Source organism: Pseudorca crassidens, chromosome 11, assembly GCF_039906515.1.
Source record: "Pseudorca crassidens isolate mPseCra1 chromosome 11, mPseCra1.hap1, whole genome shotgun sequence".
Lineage (NCBI taxonomy): Eukaryota > Metazoa > Chordata > Mammalia > Artiodactyla > Delphinidae > Pseudorca > Pseudorca crassidens.
The window spans coordinates 98430781-98447859 of record NC_090306.1 but is presented as its reverse complement, the minus strand read 5'-3'; the positions used below and the strand labels follow the sequence as shown (position 1 = coordinate 98447859).

The window sequence follows — 17079 nt, the reverse complement described above, 5'->3', positions numbered from 1 at the left end:
ACAGAACATTGTTCATAATGGTAAAAACCTGGAGAATATATAAATATCCATCTATGGATATTTATCACATTAAGAAATTCAAACTGAGAAAATTTTATAATATTTATTCATTTAAAAATAACAATAAACCCACTAATTACATGCTAAAATAACATTTTTAATGAAAATAACTATTTTTCTAAATAAAAATATTTAGTTAGAAAAGTGGCATTGTTTTACATTTTTGCAAATCTCTGTCTAGCATAGACAAAGAGAAGACAGCTGGAGTCTCATATTTGCTTCTGCATTCAAGTTGGTGTGATATTGCATGTCATAAGGCCTCTGGGATACTTCACAGTACAGTTGAGAGAAAATAAGAGTGAAAAAGAGCACATAATATAATGTTTAGCATTCTTATGAAAATATATTTAACTTCACAGACCATACTCTACCTGCTATTCTACACTCTAGCAATTACAATGAACAAACTACAGCGGCATACAACAATATACTGCTGTACAAAAGAAGACACAGACATAATATTTCAAATACATAAAGTTCAAACATGACCAAAACCAAATTATATAAACTACTTTATTAATTGTAAAATAAAAAGAAAAGCAAAGACATGATCACCATCAAAATTGGGAGAGTGTTACCCTATCAGGGAGAGAGGGAGTTATCACAGGGAGGGAAGGACCACATGGTGGAAAAGCTTCTTGGGGGTGGGGGGGGTCACAGTAATGTCCTATTTCAGGGGTTAAGTGTTTCCTGTAAAGGGCTAGACAATATTTATTTTGTGGACCGTACTGCCTCTGGTGCAACTACTCAACTCTGCCATGGGGTGGGGGTGGGGGAGTGGAAACCACTGTGTTACAATAAAGCTTTATTTAAAAAACAAAGTGGCAGGCTGGATTTCACCCAGAGGGCTGTAGCTTGCCTACATGTTTTATTTCTTGACCTGGGTAACGGTCACATGGGTGTTAACTTTATAATTACCCATTAAACTATTCTTTTATGGTTTAAGTACTTTTCCAGTAGTTACATTTCACAATAAGAAATGTAAAATAAATAAAAAGAAAAAGAAAAATAGAAAGCCTCAGTATATTAAAGAAATTGAATCATAGTTAAAAATCCCACAAAAGATATCTGGCCCAAATAATTCCACAGGAGAGTCCTACCCAATTTTCAAGAAACATTAATTCAAACCATTTTACAATATTAAAAAATAAACTATTCATTTTATGAGTTTAGTTTGACCTTGAAATGAAAACCATAAAGTCAGTATGAGAAAAATTATAAGACAATCTCATTCATGTACACAAATCAGAATATCCTAAACAACACATTAGCAAGTTGAAAGCAGTAATGCCAAAGATAAGAAAAGATGCTTAACTTCACTGGTAATTGAGGTAATGGAAATGAAGACCACAATGAGATACTGTTTTATTCCAACTAAAATGGCAAAAATTAAGACGTCTGATAATATCAGGGAACGAAAAGGATGTGGTCAACAGAATTATACACTACTGGTAGGAGTGTAAACAGATACATATACCTGAGAAAAAATTTGTATTATCTTGTCATACTTGAGGTTAAAAGAAAAGTTTGAGTCCCCAAAACTACATATAGCAATATATGATTTTTATATATTTCATAAACAAGCAGAACTAATTAATATTGTTTGGGGAATCATGTCTGTGATAAAACTATTGAAAAAATCAAGAGAATGACAAACAAAATTTAGGATACTGGTTAGTGACCTTTGGGAGGGAGGCAGTAGGGTGCCAGAGCATAAGGGTACGCACGCAGATGTAACATATTGGTAATGTTCTGGCTCTTGAGTTGACTCGTTGGTTCATGGGTATTCATTAAAAAAAATTATACTGTATAATTTATGTTTGCTATATTTATTTTTTGAATTTACTGTAAATTAAAGTAGATAATTAAAAATAGACCTTAATAAAGGAATACACAATTCTTTACTTGTATAGTCACTTGGGGAGAAAACTATAAAAAATAAGTTCCCTCACAGCTAACAAGATAGTCGTAAAACCTGTCTGCTCCCAAAATATGCTTGGCCCACTGTTGCCACAAGTCCTTAGCAAAGGAGCTTTATCAAGTGAAATGAGCAGAGGCTTTAGACTAGAATAGTTGGCTCTGCACTAACGAGTTACCTAATTTTTTAGTTTATTTTCCTCATCTATTAAACAGGCATGTTAATAATTGTTCCTATCTCACAGTGCTAATGTGCAGATCAAATGAGATCATGTCTGTAAGGGATTTATAAATAGCAGTTAGTTTGTGAAAGCTGAAGGTTAGGGGACCATGAGGTTAGAGTTTACTAAGGCATCTGGACCCAGAGGAACCAGCACTGAAGGGGGTCTGTGTACCTTGATGCGTTGATTGTTCTTCACATAGTGCAGAGTGTTTGACCGATTACCTCCAGCAACCACAGGTGGGTAGGCTAAGATGTCTGCACCACGGGCCCGGCATTCAAATTCAAACTGCAAAACAACAGCAAAGTACGACTGAAAGTCTGACTGAGATTTCCTCAGGGCAGCCCCGGCACAGGCTCTCTTCAACAGCCCATACCGCCATTCAAGTATTTATCTTAAGTTAACAATGGAAAACTATTCGTCACATCTTTTTAACCAAACTATTATGCTGTAACTTCAGGCCATTTCTTTTATGCTCACCCCAATACTGTTATTCAACTCTATTATTAAATCTGTTCTTTTCTCCTGAGTGCTCTAAATTTCCTGTGATTTTCAAACTGTTAAGTCCAGAAGAGAACATGGAAAACCTATGATTGGGCTGAGTAAAGAGAAACGGTCAGATACTTTACATGTTACTATTTGTTTTTTCTTATTTAGATCAACACTGAAATATGGCTTGCATTTTCAACAACAGCTCTAAATTACCAATTTCAACCTTTCAAATAGCTACCGACCTACATGCTCTGGAAGTGTGAAAAAGGATGCTAGGGAAATGGTAAATTCTACTAATTTCATTATATCCTAGGATGGAGCTGGAGACTGGTTCATATCTGCTACTATCTGCAACACCACCTCAGATTCTTTGCCTTTACATTACTTAAACAGTATTATTCTTCTTAACTCACACTTGCAAAAGTCTTTCCTTCTTTACCTGTTCTACTTCACAATTTTCTCCATCTAATTGTAGCTCTACATATTTTAGACTCATCTAATAAATTACCACTGACATTTAAGAACCAAATCCTCTCCACTGATATCTTGCTCACTTCCATGAAAGCCAACTGGATGCCATATGCAAATCAATGAAATTACATTTGCGTCCAACAAAACTTTTCCAGCCATTTAATGCTCACCTTAGCATAAAGAAAGCCTTCCTCTACAGGGGCTTTACTGGCAAACATGGTCTCTATGAAAGCCTGCAAAAAGAATGAAGAATGAAAAGAACATAGTCTCATTTTAACTACGCTGCTTATTCAAATGTTCAAAATACTGGCGGTCAAACGAAAAGCACACTTCTCCCCAACTTTGTCAACCTGAAGTTATGGCTTTGTGGGCATCATGATACAGATTTCCAAAGGGGAAAATATTGCTTTCAGTAATAGGTGACTGATGACAGACTTAGTGGAAGGGCACCCAACCTACCCACTTAGAATATACATTGTATATTAGAATAAGCTACATGGAAACACATTTGACATTTACATTACAAAATGCTTCTACAGCCCTGGAATGTATGAAACTGTGGATTGACTGGTCCAGTCTACAGCAAGGTTTCCCAACCCTGGCACCATCAGCATTTTGGGCTAGATTATTCTTTGTTTGAGGGCTGTCCTGTTCAATGTAGGATGACAGTAGCATTTCCCAACTGTGATAATCAGATGTTGCCAAATGTCCCCTGGGGGACACAGAACTGCCCTCAGTTGAGAACCACCAGCCTATACTACCAATGTAAGTACTGTAATTCTCTATGTGTCATGTTTTCTACCTTTATAAACATACATGTTTATTATTCACCACTGTACCTTGTTCCAAAAAGGCTTCTGATTAGATTACATGGATACATAAAATACAAGATAGCATGAATTCATGGTAGAGTTAAAAAAAAGGCAGGCTTGAGAGGAATGATGCTAAACAAAACCAAACCAAAAAGAGGCATACCATAATGACCTTCACAACTACCATGGCTAATATGGACAGGCCACAAATTAATCTCTGAGTTTTCTAGTAGTCAATGTGAAAGGGGAAACTCTGTCGGCTATATAATTTCCAGTGTCTGTGGGATAAAAACAAACCAGTTGCACAGGAATATGATTATATGATACTACAACTAGAAAGGAATTTCTCTCAAGTTGTTAAATGAAGTAATGAATTGAGGAAGAAATGTTTTTAATACTAATTTTTTTTTTTTTTTTTTGCTGTACGCGGGCCTCTCACTGTTGTGGCCTCTCCCGTTGCTAGGCTCCGGACGCGCAGGCCCAGCGGCCATGACTCTCGGGCCCAGCTGCTCCGCGGCATGTGGGATCTTCCTGGACCAGGGCACGAACCCATGTCCCCTGCATCAGCAGGCGGACTCTCAACCACTGCGCCACCAGGGAAGCCCAATAACACTTCTTAATACAAGGTAACATCATCATAAAGCCCAAGAGAAGAAAAGCAACTGGGATGTAATGGGAATATCTGCATGGCCTGCTGCCTTTTCTCATTCTCATCTTTCTTCAGATGTCTCATCCTCAGAGAGGCCTTTCCTGACCACCCTATATCTAAATTAGCATTTTCCATCACACTTTATCCCCTTCCATTGCTTCATTTTTCCTCACAGTATTTAATTCCAGCTGACTATATATATTTGTTTACTGTCTCTCCTCAGTAATGTATGTGGACTGAGGATAGGGACACAGGGACAGTCTGTTTCGCTCACCACTGTATCCTTAGAACCTAAAGCAGTGCCTGCCACCACAGGAGGTACTTAAAATAAATATCTGCTGAATGAATTAGCAATTAAAATTAGTTAGGGACTAATTAGGTGGTCCAGTGGCTAGGATTCCGAGTTTCCACTGCAGGGGGCACGGGTTCAATCCCTGGTTGGAGACAGGGGAACTAAGATCCCATCCCGCAAGCCATGAGGCGCGGCCAAAAGGAAAGAAAATTAAAAAACACGACAGAAAAAAGGAAAAGTGTGGTAGCTCTACTGAGGCTCATACACTTTTTAGAAAAATATTTATTATTTTATTTATTTATTTTGGCTGCGCCAGGTCTTAGTTGCGGCACGTGGGATCTTTGTTGAGGCATGCATGCAGGATCTAGTTCCCCGACCAGGGATCCAACCCGGGCCCCCTGCAGTGGGAACACGGAGTCTTACTCACTGGACCCACCAGGGAAGTCTTGAGGCTCATAAACTTAAAAGAGGGATTTGTCTTTTTGTTTATTTCCTTTCAAACTGTTAATGAATAGTACAGAGAATTTTTGAAGTCATGGCCCTTTTACACTGCTATGCAGACTAAACAAGATAGAAAACTTCCTTTTGCTTCATAGGTGGTCAAATGCCTGATTTTGCTTTACTTCTTTTTGTAATCAGTGTGCTTCCTATGAATCCATTTCTTCACAGATGATTCCAGGTATATATGGTATGTGCTTCATGGCACCTATCCTCACTATGTGTGTGATACCTTTTCTGTAAAGACCAAGGGGCAAACCTTAAGACTGCCACTTATTAGGTTGTCTTGTCACAATGTAGCCCACACTCCCAACTAACACTTAACTCTCTTACCTCACTAGGTGCTATTTATTTTTTTTTAAACTTTGTTTTATTTATGTATTTACTATTTTTAAAAATTTTATTTATTTTCTGGTTGCGCTGGGTCTTTGTTGCTGCGCGCGGGCTTTCTCTAGTTGCGGCGAGCGGGGGTTACGCTTCATTGTGGTGTGCGGGATTCTCATTGCGGTGGCTTCTCTTGTTGCGGAGTACGGGCTCTAGGTGTGCAGGCTCCAGTAGTTGCAGCGTGTGGGCTCAGTAGTTGTGGCTCATGGGCTTTAGAGCACAGGCTCAGTAGTTGTGGCGCATGGGCTTAGTTGTTCCGTGCATGTGGGATCTTCCCAGACCAGGGATCAAACCCGTGCCCCTGCGGTGGCAGGCGGATTCCTAACCACTGCGCCACCAGGGAAGTCCCACTAGGTGCTATTCAAATGTTTGTGTTCTGACTCTTTAAAAATGTAAAATGGGTTTTCTTTGCATTTCACCCTGTGCATCTCATAATCAGAGTACATCATGAATGGATACTGTATAGTTTATGGAGAAGGGAGAGTGGAGAGAAAAAGCATTTCACGAATGATTTCATAAAGGTTTTGTGTGTGTGTCCCCATATGGGTGAGGTTAGAATAAGGAAACTGTGCCATTTGGAAAGGAGGGGAAGGGCACTCAGGGCAGAGGGATGACACAGGACTGTGGCCCATCTCAGAGTTCAGGATGGCCAGCACATATGCTGGAACACATATGTCAGCACATATGTCAAGCACATATGGAGGAACAAGAAGAGATGAAGCTGGAAGGGTAGGTAGGAGGGGCCACACCATGAAAGGCCTTGCATGAGCACGTTGAAATGTAATCCTGAAAACAACAAGGAGCCACCCAGTTGTTTAAGTAGGAGAGGGACATCAGATTTATAAAGCTCACTCTGCCATGGTAGAGGTATACTCAGGCAATAATGGAAGCAAATAGACAGCAAAGGGATAGGAGGTGTCCCACTGTGCTAGGCATAGGTCAAAATAACACAGCTTGGTATTAAAACCCAGGTCTGTTCTCTACTACACTATTCTGCCTCCCTAGGAGGGCACTTGTGGAGTAGTTAATTAGATATAAGGGTTGGGGAGAAGCAATTATCTGGATAATTTCCATACTTCTATCTATGGTTGTTGGGTAAACATTGATATTATTAACCATGAGAAAGAATACAGGAGGAGAGTCAGGTTTGGTGGAGGGAGAGCACAAGTTTAGATACTTACAGGAAATTCAGGGAGAGATGTCCAGGAGGGAGGATATGCGTTCAGCCACAGGAGAGATCAGACCTGGAGAAAGTCTGATTCCCACCCCACTTTTCCTTCTGCCCAAATATTCTAGCAATTCTCTGTCTGTAAACATTACTTAACTCTAATGGCAAGGTCCTTTACTTATTTTAAACCAAATCAGAGTGCCACACAGTCCAACTGATTAGTATCACATAGGCACAAATTATATTTGGCTTGCCCCCCAAAAGAAGGGAAATTTTTGTTTGGGCTAAGCCACAGAAATATAGCATAACTATTCTTTTTTGTTGTTTGGGGGTTTTTGTTTTTGCTTTTCTTACCATAACTTTTCTTAAGGAAACTATTTTGTCCAAATATCCAAAAATCTTACAGAAACATTCTAGATTAGAATTGGGAATACTGAGGCAATAAAAATCACTGACAGCTAGAAATTGTTTATTAAGAAAAATAAGGCCAGGACTTCCCTGGTGGCACAGTGGTTAAGAATCCGCCTGCCAATGCAGGGGACATGGGTTCGATCCCTTGTCCGGAAGATCCCACATGCCATGGAGCATCTAAGCCCATGCACCATGACTACTGAGCCTGCGCTCTAGAGCCCACGAGCCACAACTACTGAAGTCCATGCGCCTAGAGCCCGTGCTCCGCAACGAGAAGCCACTGCAATGAGAAGCCTGCGCACCGTAATGAAGAGTAGCCCCTGCTCGCCACAACTAGAGAAAGCCCGCAGGCAGCAACGAAGACCCAATGAGCCAAAAATTAAATAAATAAATAAAATTTTAAAAATCCTCTTTGGATTTCTTAAAAAAAAAAAAAAAAAGAAAGAAAAATAAGGCCAAATTCCATCTCCCTGTCTGTTGTCATTACTGAATTGGTAGATAAAGGGAATACCACAGACTTAATACTTCTAAATTGTAGGACAATACTTAAAATAGTCTCTCAGGATAACTATGTGAGGACAAGTGACAGAAGTGTGGGTCAGAATACTCCTAGGTAGATTTAAAACTGATTTAACACCTTATTCAAAGACATCTGATCATTGGACTGATATCAATTCCTCTGGAGCCCTTAACATTATCCCACAGATCTAGTCTTAGTTCTTCTTCCTTATTTTAAAAATCAGTGATTGCAGGAAGACAAAGACATACGCTTATCACATTTATAATTAGCTATAAGTAGTCTTTGCTGGTCTGGTTGTGGCAAGAGCACTGGACACTGTACTTGAAGGACACTGACAAACTACAGCACAGAGGAGGGTTACCAAAATAAGGGAAAATATAACAAATGAGGAATAGTTAAGGAAAACAAGTCTTCACTTTGGAAAGACTAAGGTAGAACACAGGAAAGCAGCCTTCAAATATCTGTGTGCTGTTCTGCTGTGAGGTTAATTCCAGCAGGTCTGGAATTAGCCTGAGCTGTTTTGCTAAAGTTCCCACTCGGCACTGATCCTGGTCAAAGTCTGAAATATGCTGGTTAACAGCGTTGAGAAGAGTTTCCAAGCACTTCGTTATCAGCTTGTCAGTACTGATAACAGTGAGATTAATGGTTTGTACTTGGTCTCCCTGGGACCTCTGAAGGGCTATGCTGCTTCATAGCAGGAATATGCTAATGTGACCAAAACCCAAAAATCCCTAGCTGAGATTCCATCTGGGGCTCCCTGGTTCCAAGGTGTTCTATGCATGCATCTGTGGTTCCTGAGCCAGAGAAAATGTACCATGCCCGGTCCTAAGGGAGGACAACAGAAGTCTGCACCCAGCTTCTCTGGACCTGGCTGTGAGACAGCCATTGGGTGTGACAGGTATTCTTACATTAATGCTGTTGCTATACTGTACCCTTCTTCTGTACTAACTGTAGACTTGTAAGCACTGTCACTGAGTCTTCTTTAACAACTGACCTGTTTAACTGCCATAGTTAGTACAGTTGGCATCTAATTCATTCATTCATTTTTTAAACCTGAGATGAAATTCACATTACATAAAATTAACCAATAAAAGTGAACAATTCAGTGGCATTTACTATATTCACAATGTTGTGTAGCCATCACCTTTACCTAGTTCAAAAACATTGTCATCACCCCAAAAGAAAATGCCGTACCCAGTACACAGTTACTTTCCATATCCCCCTCACCCTAGCCCCTGGCAAGTATCAGTCTGCTTTTAGTCTCTATGGATTTACATATTCTGGATATTTCATATAAATGGAATCATACAATATGTGATCTTTTGTGTCTGGCTTGCTTCACTTAGGATAATGGTTTCAAGGTTCATCAATGCTGTGGAAGGTATGTCATTTCTTTTTATGGCTGAAATAGTATACCACTGTATGTATTGATATATATACTACATTTTGTTATTCCATTCATCCACTGACGGACATGTGAGTTGTCTGCACCTTTTGGCTATCCTGAATAGTGTCTCAATGAACATTTGTGTACAAGTATTTGTTTGAGTACCTGTTTTTAATTCTTTTGGGTATATCCCTAAGAGAAGAACTGTCAGATCATATGATAATTGTTTAATTTTTTTAGGAACCCCCATGTATTTTCCACAGTGACTGAACATTCCCACTGGTAATGTGTAAAGGTTCCAATTTTTCCACATCCTCGCCTACATTTGTTATTTTGTTTGTTTGTTTAGTTTTTAATAAGCTATCTTATTGGGTGTGAAGTGGTATCTCATTTAGATTTTGATTTGCATTTCCTAAGTGGCTAATGATATTAAGCATCTTTTCATTGTATATCTTCTTTGGAGAGATGTCTATTCAACTCTTTTGCCCATTTTGTAATTGGGCTGTTTGTGTTTTTGTTTTTCAGTTGCAAGAGTTCTTTACATAGTATTCTGAATACAGACCATTATCAGATTTATGGCTTGAAAATATTTTCTCCCACTCTGTAGGTTGTCTTTTTATTCTCTTGATAATGCCCTCTGACACACAACAGTTTTTAATTTTGATCAAGTCCACTTTATCTGTTTTTCTTTTGTTGCTTATTTTCATTTCATATCTAAAAATTCATTGCCAAATTCAAGGTCATAAAGATTCACCCTATGTTTCTGTTAATTTTTTTTTTTTTTTTTTTTGTGGTACGCGGGCCCCTCACTGTTGTGGCCTCTCCTGTTGCGGAGCACAGGCTCCGGACGCGCAGGCCCAGCGGCCATGGCTCACAGGCCCAGCCGCTCCACGGCATGTGGGATCTTCCCGGACCAGGGCACGAACCTGCGTCCCCTGCATCGACAGGCGGACTCTCAACCACTGTGCCACCCTCTGTTAAGTTTTATATAGTTTTAGCTTTTAAGGTTAGGTCTTTGATTTATTTTGAGTTAATTTTTATATATGGTATGAGGTAGGGGTCCAAGATCATTATTTTGCATGTAGATATCCAGTTGTTCCAGCATATCTGAATTATTCTTAATATATGGTAAAGGTATTATTTTGAAAGAAAAAGAATGATTCTGATAAAAAGGGTGAAAAAAAAGAAAATTATGAGCTTGGATGATTGCCAAGCCACCACTGGTTTAAAGTAGTACTGGCTTTGAAATCAGTGGAATCTGAAAATAACAGAACTTGAACTTTAGCAGCTAGCATAATGGACTAGAAAGGAATTGCAAACCGATAGTGGTCTTGTTAAAAACTCAGTGATATGGTTGTGGCTTTCAGCATTGATCTGAGAAAGTTCAGAATCCTCTTCAGATGAGTTTCACCTACTTTGAGCGGCAGGTAAAGCTCTAACCAAAGGAACCTGGGCCACTGTAATTTTTGATGAACCAGCTAAGCTTGTGATATACACTACAATTAAGATAATTCAGGTAGGGCAAACTGTTTGATGGGGGACAAAAAAAAATCTCAGAAGGGGTTATTCGGTGAAAGAAATGAGCCATTTTTCAGATTTACATGCAACACCCTGATGAACTAAAAATGGTTCCTCAGAATTTTAGATCAAGGAGCAGTGTCTCTGGCTTTAAACACTGTTGAGTGGAGGGGAATTAGGGCTCACTGTAGCTTCAGAGAAACCCCTGGTTTACCAGAATGCATTAAGGGAGGGGTCCACCATACATATCCAGACATAGGCAATTGCCCTGCTTCTCCCTTGTCTTATAAATGGTTGGTGCCTACTGAAGCTGCAGAAATGCTGTAGATGTAGGCAGTATTGCACTGGCTGTATGATGAAGGAAATGAGCACCCTTATGGAATGCCCCTTACTAAATTTATAACAGACACTGTGATAAAGGATGCTCACCAGCAGGGGCTTCATATATGACTTTGCTGTTGGATCTCAGGAGGATATAAACAGGTAGTTTCAGATTTTTTTATCTCAACTTCCTCATATGGATAATAAAAAGATAATACGGAGTTTAGGACTTTACAAGAGAAATAAAATCAGTAAGAAAGAGGACACCAAGGGGATGAAGTTGAACGCTTATCTTTTTTCTTGTTGAGTTGTTACGAGTTCTTTACATATTCTGGATACTAGATCTTTATCGGATGTAGGATTTGCAAATATTTTCTCCCATTCCAAAGTTGCCTTTTCACTCTCTTGATAATATTCTTTGATGCACAAAAGGTTTTAATTTTTTTTTAAGTTTTTAATTTTGATGAAGCCCAATTTATCTATTTTGTTGTTGTTGCTAGTGCTTTTGGTGTCATATCTAGGACTCCACTACTAAATCCAAGGTCATGAAGATTCACCCCTATGTTTCTGCTAATAAACACATACAAAAATTAACTCAATGGATGAAAGAACTAACCTTACGAGCTAAAACTAAAGAAGACTCTTAAAAGAAAATATAGGGCTGAATCTTTATAGCTTTGAATTTGGCAATGGATTTTTAGATATGACAACAAAATAAGCAAAAAAAGAAAACTAGATAAATTGGACTTGATCAAAATTAAAAACTGGGGCTTCCCTGGTGGCGCAGTGGTTGAGAATTTGCCTGCTAATGCAGGGGACACGGGTTCGAGACCTGGTCTGGGAAGATCCTACATGCCACGGAGCAACTAGGCCCATGAGCCACAACTACTGAGCCTGTGCGTCTGGAGCCTGTGCTCCGCAACAAGAGAGGCCACGATAGTGAGAGGCCAGTGCACCGCGATGAAGAGTGGCCCCCGCTGGCCACAACTGGAGAAAGTCCTCACACAGAAACGAAGACCCAACACAGCCAAAAATAAATAAATTTTTTTAAAAAATTAAAAACTGTTGTGTGTCAAAGGGCATTGTCAAGAGAGTGAAAAGACAACCTACAGACTGGGAGAAGATATTTGCAAGCCATATATCTGATACTTTACATAGTATTCAGAATACTACGTAAAGAACCCTTACAACTCAAAAACAAAAAGACAAACAGCCCAATTAAAAAAAGGGCAAAAGAACTGAACAGACATCTCGCCAAAGAAGATATACTAAAATCCAATAAGCACACAAAAAGATGTCCAATACCATGAGTGAGTAGGAAAATGCAAATCAAAACCAAAATGAGATAACATTTCACATCCATTAGGATGGCTATTATCAAAACAAACAAACAAACAAACAAAACCCCCAAAAACCTAAAAACAAGTGTTGGTGAGGATGTAGAGAAATTGGAATCCTCGTATATTGTTGGCAGAAGTGTAAAATGGTGAAGCCACATGGTTCCTCAAAAAGTTAAACATAGAATTACCATATGATCCAGCAATCCCACTCTGATGCATATATCCAAGAGAATTTAATGCAAGGACTCAAACAGATACTTATACATCAATGCTCATAGCAGCACTATTCACAATGGGCAAAAGGTAGAAACAACCCAAGTATTCATAAACAGATAAATGGATAAATAAAATACAGATACAGGCTATACATACAATGGAATATTATTCAGTCACAGAAAGAAACGAAGTTCTGATACATATATATATATATATATATATGACACAGATAAATCTTGAAGACATTCTGCTAAATTAAACAAGTCAGACAGAAAAGGGGAAATATTACATGATTCTACTTATATAAGAAGAATATTTGCCTATTCTTACTTAGAATAGGCAAATTCATAGTAGATTAGAGGTTATTGGGGCTGGGAGACGGGAAATTGGGAGTTATTGTTTAAAGGTTACAGAGTTTCTGTTTGGGATGATTAAAGAGTTCTGGAAATAGATAATGGTAATGGTTGCAAAACAATGTGAATATACTTAATACCACTGAATTGTACACTTAAAATGGTTATAATGGTAGTGTGTATTTTACAATAAAAAGTAGCAAATGGAAAGAAAATAAGGGAGCAAAAATTCATTTTTTATATGGCTAATTAAAAATGTTATGAAAAGGAAGAAAATGACAGAGTGCCAAACAATGATAATTTTACAGTAAGGTGGAGAACCTGCAACTGCTTGTCCTCAAATTCCTCAGGATATAAAAATCTCAAGGCAGATACACTCAATTAATCTGATTTAGAGGAATTTTAGAAAGAGAAAGATTCCAATGAGCCACTATCGTCAGATACCAAAATACTGGATTTCAATATTAAGGCGGTAATGGAAGAAGAAGATTGATATGAAGGCCAAGGTCTCTTGACCCAGTTCCTGGCAGGGGACCCAAGACCTTTTACAAATGTGTAAGTCAATGACTGGAGGTCAAGAAGAAATTCTTTTAGGTCTACTGGATACAGGAGCACAGTGTGCAGTACTGCTTAGGGCTGAAAATAAGCCCCTTAGGGATGACAGAATTAATTCAGGGGGATAAGGGGATGCTACTGTGAAAGAATAAAAATTAAGGTCTGGGGACTTCCCTGGCAGTCCAGTGGTTAAGACTTCGCCTTCCAATGCAGGGGGTGTGGGTTCGACCCCTGGTCGGGGAACTAAGATCCCACATGCCTTGTGGCCAAAAAACCAAAATATAAAACAGAAGTGATACTGTAACAAATTCAATAAAGACTAAAAAAAAATTAAGGTCTGGTTAAAAGTTGAAATATATGATAAAACAGCATATACTGTGGTATCTCCCTTACCTGAATGTATAACTGATATGGATATAATGTTTGAATGGAAAATCCTCCCCCTACCGGGTAATATGAAGAAAAGAATAACTTGGGTCTTCCCTTCATCCAGTACTCACTGGACATGCAACACGGGAGCCATTAGAATTAACCTAAGCCAACTCAACTAGAAAACTGCAAACATTGTTGGATATCTGGAAGGCAGTACTGCCCTGAATAAAGAAATGTCATATGCAGGTATATTAGTGTCCATAAATTCACTGTACTAGCCCAGTGTCCAATAAGGAAGGCTAATGACAGAGTGCTAACAGTAACAGACTCAGCTGTCCCCAATACACTCCACACTATTCAACTGATACAACAAGCTAAAGGAGACTGGTATCCTGTATTGATCTGGTTAATGCATTTTCCTCATTATCAATCACCAGTGAGAACCTACAACAACTTGCATTCATGTAGAATGGTTTCCAATATACATTTACAGTATTATTTCATGCCAGAAAGCATTCCAACAAGAAGGGCAATGCCCAAAGGAATTCCATCATAAAATGGAAATGCACTATATGGAGTATGTTACCAGGGGATCCATGGGACAGACTCATCATCTTTATGAGCCTTTTTTCCTCAGATCCTTCCTTTTGACCAACTGCCCAAGGATGCCAGGCAATTGGTCTGGTTCACAGATGGTAGTTCAGAACTAAAGGCAATTCTGTATGGAAAGCAGATATTGAGTCCAGCAGAAGGTAACATCCTTATCAAAGAACAAGCTGGTCCACTGAGTTGAATTACATGTTGTATTCCTAGCCATGATAGAAGAAATGGACACAAATAAAAGCCTCACTATTTGGGTAAATACTGACTCCAATGCACTTGAAATTGGTCTAACAATCGGCCATAAATAACTGAATAAGATTCCCACATGTGGGCCACCACTCTATATAAATCTTTACGGAAACTCTGAGGGTAAAACGAAGTAGGCCATGTTGATGCTCACCAAAGAAACTCTATGCCAGGGTTTGAAGGTGACTGGAATCAACTAGTTGATGGTCTAATTTGATCTGCTGAAATGTCAACAAAGGTCCATGAAATGCGTGGACATGGAGGAACTCAGGCCAGGCAGATGCACTGGACAATGACATAGATCACTGGCCCCTACCGAAGCTCAAATTGTTAATAAGAATTCTCCTTCTTGGAACAGTACAGTTCCATTTTTCTGTATTTATCCAGTCTGTCCCCTTGTAATTGGGAATGGACTAGCTCAGTGGCTGGACCAGAAAATTATACTTTAGCGGGGAAAGGTATGAGTTAAAATTAATGATGGAAAGGCAAGGTTGTTGCTGAGGGAAAGGGAGCCAATAAATGAGTGCCACAAAAGGGAAAATCTAACAATTTTGGTGCCTCAAGAGATGCTTAAAGCAAGAGAATAATATTTCGCTCAGCCTTAACTCAGAAGCTCTTGGGTGAAGGGCTCTGATGAAATCTCTTCCTCTTCTGAAGAGCCAAAAAGAGAGCTAGACAATAGCCAACCTAACAAACACACTTCCCAGAGTGATATATGTCCTCAAAATGGATGAAGAGATGGGAGCTCTGTGTCTGACTACGTGAAACAATACAAATGTAGTTACTTTTTTTGATTCTCATTTCATAGGATGGATCTATTATAGAGGACCTGTATTGGGAAGAAACCTGTGGGCATATTTAACAGGCTGAACCTGAAAAACACTGATTAATAATAATCTAAATGGACATTATGTAGCCATTAATTGTGATGATGGTTTAAAAAAGGTACCACAATGTGATAGTAGAATGGCATCTACTACATGTCCCATCTGTCATAATAACATTATGTGTAAAAATAGCTATTTGCCCTTTTCTTGTGGGTGAATAGGCATGAAGAGGAGGAGGGACATTTGGGACACTTGGATCACTGATAAAGAAAAAGTTAAAACTTAGTGGGCCTACATTCCTGAGAATTTTGGAATTTGTTGCTGTTGGTTATGGGAAGCGCTACGGAAAACTCAAACCAAAGTCTGTTTAAGAGTAGACCAAAGTCAACTCATATGATCTAGGCCTGGAGGAATTACCATTTTGGGGGTACCAAATTTATTTCCTAATTGTACTAAAGCAGTTAGTACTCAATGGCAACATGTCTGGTGTTGGCCCACTCGAAATGAGAGCCTTAGAGGAATTAGGAGCTGGGCTATGAGTAACTGGCCAGGCAGATTTGCTTTCAATGAGGAAAGACCTACAAATGAAAAAGACCTACTAACATGAATAGGGTGCATTGAAGGCATCCTATTCCAGGAGTAAAGACAAAAGTGGCAAGATACTTGAAGTAATAACACAGTGCTCACAAAACGAATCTTTTAATTACAGCATACACTAAGACAACATGCCCAAATCAACCCAGCAGTGAGAAGGGAACAAGCTTACGTGTTAATATAAGCTAGGTTAATAGATTCCTTAATTCAAATGGAGTCCAAGGCATCCCAAGCCCTAATGGCCAGGAATTCCCATAGCAGAAATCCAGGGTATGCATTTGTGGGAGACGTAAGGGCCCTGTAGTCTATGGAAGATATTAACTAGAGGATGCAACCTGTCGAGGTGCTCTTTACCAGCTTCAGCACCCCAAATGAGGGCTAACCATTCTTTCCCTATAGTGTAGTTTGTGAGTACTGGAAAAACTTTAAATATTATAGTGCTTCCTGTGGTAGATAAATGGGTTCTGTTGCAGGACTCTTCTCACCGGGGACCAGTATCTGTCAAACCATGTAACCTGAGAGAAGAAATCTGGCTATGTACTCGAGATGTTCTGAATCCTGAAAAAACAGATATGGTCTCTGATTTATACTCCCATGAGGAATAATACATGGTATATGGGAAAAGGTAGATTGGGTTGGGAGGGAAAAATTGATAACACCATTATTTTGTCTGATTTATACTGTAACTACAGCGGTATTATTATAAGGTATAATATGGAGTCATAAGTAAAATTAACGCTGTAGATACTAATAGTGATCTAATATAATGGGAGACTGAGTTAAAGCCTTCTCAGGATCTTATTCCCTATGCAGCAGAACTGGTCTGATGAATAATTACAGCTGATTAATGAA

General features: G+C 39.0%; 1 protein-coding gene across 1 annotated transcript in view; it reads right to left on the bottom strand.

The window, feature by feature from the left end:
- XPNPEP3 (X-prolyl aminopeptidase 3) overlaps positions 1 to 17079 on the bottom strand; it is a 60344-nt gene that overhangs the window by 18219 nt on the left and 25046 nt on the right. The window contains exons 5-6 of the mRNA XM_067698191.1: positions 3332 to 3394; positions 2373 to 2486 (exon numbers count right to left, since the gene is read on the bottom strand). Coding sequence (XP_067554292.1) covers positions 2373 to 2486; positions 3332 to 3394 — 177 coding nt within the window. The remainder of the gene's footprint in view (positions 1 to 2372; positions 2487 to 3331; positions 3395 to 17079) is intronic.